At 54.3% G+C, this 6,048-nt stretch overlaps 1 protein-coding gene across 3 annotated transcripts; it reads left to right on the top strand.

The window, feature by feature from the left end:
* The first annotated feature begins 407 nt into the window (after nucleotides 1–407).
* LOC113940968 lies at nucleotides 408–6,048 on the top strand. Of its 3 annotated transcripts, none has more exons than XM_027632121.1 (4): nucleotides 408–724; nucleotides 1,594–1,715; nucleotides 2,040–2,112; nucleotides 5,880–6,048. In XM_027632121.1, the coding sequence occupies exons 1-4, from the start codon at nucleotides 433–435 to the stop codon at nucleotides 6,008–6,010; spliced, it is 618 nt and encodes a 205-aa protein (XP_027487922.1). In that variant the 5' UTR covers nucleotides 408–432; the 3' UTR covers nucleotides 6,011–6,048. The 3 variants fall into 3 exon arrangements, 2 of the variants coding, with proteins under 2 accessions (XP_027487922.1, XP_027487921.1); XM_027632120.1 differs by lacking the exon at nucleotides 5,880–6,048 and adding an exon at nucleotides 2,812–3,144; XR_003525575.1 differs by lacking the exon at nucleotides 5,880–6,048 and having other exon boundaries at nucleotides 408–827; nucleotides 2,040–2,116.

The raw sequence follows: 6,048 nt of genomic DNA on the forward strand, positions 1-6,048 counted from the left end.
ACCGCCCCCGCGCCCGCGCCGCTCCCGCCCGGCTGCGCCGCCGCTCCCTCCGCTCGGCCCCGCCGAGACACCGCCGAGCCGGCGCAACCCAACCCGCTGCCGCTGAAAACAAGCGCTGACTGACAGCGGTCGGCGCCAATGGGCGAGCGCGGCGCGCGGCGGGGCGGGCCCCGGCCGGCGGGACGTGGCGCCGCGGCCAATGGGAGCGCAGGTTTGGTTGGCCAAGCGCGGGGAGGGGAGGGCGCTTGGACGAGAGTTCCCAGAGCGGGGCGGGGCCGCTGGGCATTGTGGGAAGGTGGCGGACCGGGGGCTTTATGGTGGGGCGAGCAGGGCCGGGCAGCTCCCGTGACCGCAGAGCCGCTGCCACCCCCTCCGCCCTCCACGGGCCCATGGCCGGACCCCACTGGGCCTGTAGGGCCTTGGCGGCCGGTGATGCGACGGTGTAGGGCGGGCCCGGGCCCCGGACGATGCGGCTCCTCCCGCACCGCGCGGGGCACCCGTGGGTGCCCGAGGCCAGGCAGGCCCGACCCTGAGTGGGAAGGACCCGTCTCAGCCATAGGCCCGCGGATCTGGCCAGCCTGGCCGCCTACAGCTGCGGCAGCCCTCGGTGCAAAGGAGGAGAACGCCGAGGCCCTGCAGTGCCAGCCCAGCGCTCCCAAGCTGTGGCTGCTGCTGTCCCCTGACCACGAACCACTAGAGCCTGACGAGGACAGAGCCTGTCAGGGTGAGCTCTGTGGGTGCCACCTCAGAGGCCTTCCTCACTCTGCGTCTCTCCACACAGGGGGTCTCAGCGCTAGCTTTAACCCAGGTTTCCTCATTACTTCCCAGTAGATCCCTGTTGACCTGTACCAGGTGCTCCAGCTGGCAGCCTGATACATCCCCTCCATGCCACATCCTCACGTTCATCCTTCTGCTGCTAGTGCAGCTTTATCTGTCAGAGCAACTCTCTGGGAACCTGCCTCCAGCAGAATACCTGCCATCTGGATTCCCCATACACACACCCCTCTTGCAAGCACCTGTGGCTGCACACCCATTGCCCTCCTTGCATGGCTGCCCAGGTCCCCCTGGCTCCATTTAAACCTGGTGCCAGTGTGCCCCAGCCAGCCATGTGCTCTCCACGTAACCCTCCATACAGAAAGAAAGAACACTTGAAAATCAGAAGATTCTTTTTACCGTGGCCAAATCATGCAGCAGTAGATGCTGCCAAAATCTACATGCTGCAGCTCCCATCTTCCTTTCAGACAGATGCCAGGGCTCCAGCTGTTGCAAACTGTACTGGGATGGCTGGGTACCCTGATGCAGCAGGGTCTCCTCCATCCCAGTCCAATGGATCTGTAAGTGCTGTAGTACATGCCTTTTGTTTCACATCTTTCCTCCCACAAGGAGGGGAGTAGGCAAAGCAAGACCTCTGCGTATTCCATGTGGCAAGATAAACAGATACACCCTTAACTTTCCAAAGGAGAAGTCTCTTCCCACCTTTCTCTCCCCCTGCTTGTCATGCTTTCTCTTACTCCATCTGGTGTTGTTTCTTTGTCTGACTTTAAACTAACTGAACCACTCAGTTTTCCAAGTCTCTTTGTCTTCTCTTTGCAGGTGCTTCTGCTGGTATTTTGGAGTTCTTACAGACATCCAACACCACCCGTTCTGTCTGTATTCATGTTCCCACACCTCCTGGGCTGGGCTCACTCACCTTCCCACATCTACTCTGCCTATGGGTCTGTATCTAACCAGTCTTTTTGAAGGTCCAAAAGAGCATGATAGAGCTGTTATGTACCTGTCTTCATTGTTACCTGCCTGGCTTATTCTGTGGTTTGCCAGTCCCTACCTTGTGAGACAGAAACACGAGATATGCACAAACAACAGGTTCTGTTTTCCACTTAAATTCCACCTGCTCCTCTTATGTCTGTACTATTCTCATGAGCTCTTTGCCTCAATTAAAAGGAGATTCTAACCTTTTTTTTATAAGTGGTTTGTCCATAGTTTGGCCTTTCACAGCATCAATACCTCCTATTCTTACGTTCTCTTACTTTCTTTTCCAGGTGCCCCACAGCCGAGAGGACTGTTACTCTGTCATCGCTGATCTCTATAACCCCTGCAACACTGCTCTGGCAGGCAAGTCAATTTGACCTCTTTGCATGTTCTCAGGCTGTCAGTACAACATAGTGTGTCTGGGGTGTGCTGAAGAGTTATCTAGCTGGGATTGCTGGGCTGCTTTGAACCGTGAGGTGCTATATGCTAGAAGCTATTGTTTTGGTTGCAGAAGGGAGCAGGCATTGCCAGCAGGTCAGGGAGGTGATTCTGCTCCACTCCTCAGCCTTGGTGAGGCGTCACCTGCAGCGCTGGGTCCAGTTTTGGGCTCCTCAGGACAAAACAGACACAGAGCTCCTGCAGTGGGTCCAGCAGAAGCTACAAAGATGGTGAGGGGAGTGGAGCATCTCTGTTATAAGGACAGGCTGAGGGAGCCGGGCCTGTTCAGCCTGGAGAACACCAAGAGGGGATCATATCAAAATCCATAAGTATTTGAAGGGAGAGTGTCAAGAGGGTGGACCAGGCTCTGCTCAGTGGTACTGAGCAATAGGACAATGGGCAGAAACTGATGGACAGGAAGTTCCACCTGAACACAAGGAAGAACTTTTTTACTGTGTGGGTGACCAAGCACTGGAATGGGTTACAGAGATATTCAAAGGAAGAATGTGTCTGGACACAATCCTGAGTAACATGCTCAGGGCACCCAGCCTGAGCAGGGAGGTTGAACCAGATGAGCTCCACCGGTCCCTTCCAACCTGGTCTGTTCTGTGATTCTGTGTGCAGGGTGTGGCAGCTGCCCCATCCCAAGGAGTGGGATGGGAGTTGGGGGATCACACAGAGGCCCTGGTAGCTCACCCTCAGGAGTCTGGAGGAAAGACCAAGGCTCAGATCACACAGCAACGTCAAAACAAAGCGGGGAGCATCACCAGGGAGCGGAGGGGAGGAGCAGGAAGCAGAGAAGTGCTCTGCCAGGGATGAGAACGAGAGAGCACAGGCAGCGCGGGTGCTGCTGCCACCAAGCCTTTGCCCAGCGGACATTCCAGCCTCGTGGCTGAACCGTGCGGGGTCAGACCTGCGGCGAACCCGGGCCCCCCGAACAGCCCTTGGGGCCCCGTGGGGCCGCTCCCAGCCGAGGTGCGGGGCAGGGGCACGGCCGGGCACTGGATCCTCTGCACGCGGGGTCAGGCATCACCCACTGCTCTCTGGTTGCAGATGGGGACCGGGGACCGAGCTGCAGAGCAGGTGTCAAATGTTTCAGCCTCCCCCAAAATTAGTTTTACAAGCTCTTCAATTGTCTGTCACAGAAAGATGCCACAAAAAGATCTGAGTTCTCTGAAAAGTAGGGGAAAGGCACTGAGATCAAACATGCTGACAAATACAGCCTGTGACAGCAATTGGTGGATTAGTTTTTTTAAACCTTGTGTTTCACATCTGGTTTGTCATGCTGTTGTAGGTGGGCTCAGTGCACAGTAAACTAGGAAAACAAACGTACATTTTCCATGATCCTTTCATCCCCTAGGATCCCAAAGCACATCATTTAATTGCACTCAACCTGCACACAGATTTCATAAATAAAGAAATGATGAATTAGCATAGCTGCTGCAGCATTCACATGAGTTACTAAGACACAATCTCCTTCTGCAATCAATCTAGCCTCATGCTTCACTGTTTGTCATAAATTGAGGTCAGGAAGAAATGTTCTCCCTACCTGGAGGAGCGCTGCTGAACTAGCCAAGTACAGAAAGACTCTCAGGGGTGTAGTAATCTGTCTTCCCTGTGCAAGTCTCAGAAATTGTTGCAAATATTTATTTGATGAAGCTCCCATGCAGTAGATGGACACTGAATCCTGTACAGGAGCAGGAGGAATGTGGTGCAGGGTGGCCAGGAGAGATTACCTGCCTCACACGAGGCAGGAGGAAAGCCTGGATGATCCCTTTGACCTTAAAATTGCTATCTCACTCCTCCCTTTGTCCATCAAGGGAACGAGATGAGAGAGGTGAGAATCCTTGCCATGCCCACAGCACAAGTGGGCCTGGTCAAGAAGCCACTCCTTTGCCCATTCCAGCCCCTGTGGATCACTCCCACCGTCAGACTCAGTCTGGACCTCATATGCAGAGGGATTCACATGGTGCTTCTGGAAAATACTTGTCCAAGGAACCTCCTCACGGCCAAAGGGCCAGTGGATTCTCCTGGACCTCCAGACCATGTTATAGCTCCAAATTTCCTGCTTATCTCCCGCCAAATGCCTCAGGGACACCACCCAGAGCTAAGTCCTTCTCTGGAGCTTGATACTGACCCAGCCCTGTCCAGGGAGCATGCAGATTCAGGCATCCTTGCTATGTGCTTCCTAATCACAGCTCAGCTGCAAAATCCCTTTTCTACTTCCTGCAAGGAGTGTGAACTGTTCCTTGCACTTTGGCTGGTAAAAAGGATAATTACCCCTAATCAGTCTGCAGCAAAAACATAGGCCACAGCAGAAGGGAGGGGTGGGGGTCAGCCACCATGAGAAATGGAACCCAATTATTTCAAGTCACTGATAAAGTGGGATCACAAAAGGTAGAAACGTTTTACCAGCTGTAAAAAGCCTGCCCAGACCAAGGCTTTTCCTGGAGAAAGGCCCTTTCTGCCTACGAGCGATTCCTGGCTGTGCACATCCAGGGGCCGTTTCCCATTTTTCTTCTTGGTGTGGGTGGGGAATTTGGGCCAGTGCTGGGCAGTGACAGGGGACGAGGGGCAGCTCTGTTGAATGGCATCTGTGCACTGCCAGTGCCACGTTCGTGGGGCGGGCAGTGCTGGCTGCCATAGGTCCTCCTCACCTCCCTGCGAGCCTGTGCTGCCCGTGCAGCCCCAGTGCTCATCGCAGCTCTTTGCTGCTGCGGGGAGACTGTGTGGCTCATAATGGCAGCAGGAGAGTTGGGAGGTGGTGAGGGAGAGGAGGAAACAGCCCCTTATGTGAAAAATACTGCAGAGGCAGATCGCTTGTAAATCACTCCCAGACCTGCCCAGCCCTTGCCTCATGTCTGGCTGATTGTATTATGCTCTCTGGAGAAAGTTTAATATAAAAAGCCAATAATCCCCATGATAAGAGGGGTGATAAGGGACAGTGTGGCCTCAGATCCCACCAGTGCTGACCTGGATGTGGCAGGGGGCCTTCCTCCCCACCCCCACCAGCCCTGGCCTCCCCAGCCCAGCCGGGCAGCGTGGACCTGGCAGGGTTGCCGGTGGGCAGGAACTGCAGGCCAGAGCCAAACTGCAGGGCTGGGCAAAGCAGAAGCCAGCCCCACTGCTGGCAAAGAGGGGCTGGGGAAGCAGGGAGGGAGGAAGGGAGAAGTCTGTGAGCCCCAGTAGCGTGGCATGGGGCCAGCTGTGGCTAATAGCCCACAAGCTGCCAACCACTGTGCCTTATAAAATACCTCAGATGTCTGAATATGGGGTGGCAGTGGGGGGTGACAAGCTGCAAACCCAGGCTTTGCATCCTGGGGAGGGACTGGGATTTGTAAGCAGGTGGCTAACAAATGTGATATTGATGGCAGCTGAAGTATAATGAGTTTGGTGAGTCTCAGCCCCGTTTCTACTGGAAAGAGTCCACAGCATTCAAACCACAACTGAGAAGCAAAGGAGGAACCACCCTACCTCCAGTGGGGTCCTGTCTGTGCCACCCTGAGGTATGCAGTGCCTCAGAAAGCCTAAGCTCCTCAGACTTGATCATGCAAAGCACCTGTGTATGTGGTCAGCTTTAGGAGATGGGACTCAAGCAAGGTCCTGAGGCTGTGGAGAAAGGAAAAAACCTTCCTTGTCTCAGGCCCTGAATTGCTGCTATGACTTTTTTATTTCTTCCTCTTTAATTCCAGGTAAAAGAGACAGTATTCTCAGGCAAAAAGCAGAATCTCAGAGCCTACATTTTCATTGTAATGACAGCATGGATTTCACCTTGTGTCCAGAGCTTCGGAGAAGAAAATGTCTGTACAACCTCTCTCCTTGAATCAGTTCTGGAGTGGAATATAATATCTGAATAATTTA

This window comes from Corapipo altera, unplaced genomic scaffold, assembly GCF_003945725.1.
Source record: "Corapipo altera isolate COAL_440 unplaced genomic scaffold, ASM394572v1 59122, whole genome shotgun sequence".
NCBI lineage: Eukaryota > Metazoa > Chordata > Aves > Passeriformes > Pipridae > Corapipo > Corapipo altera.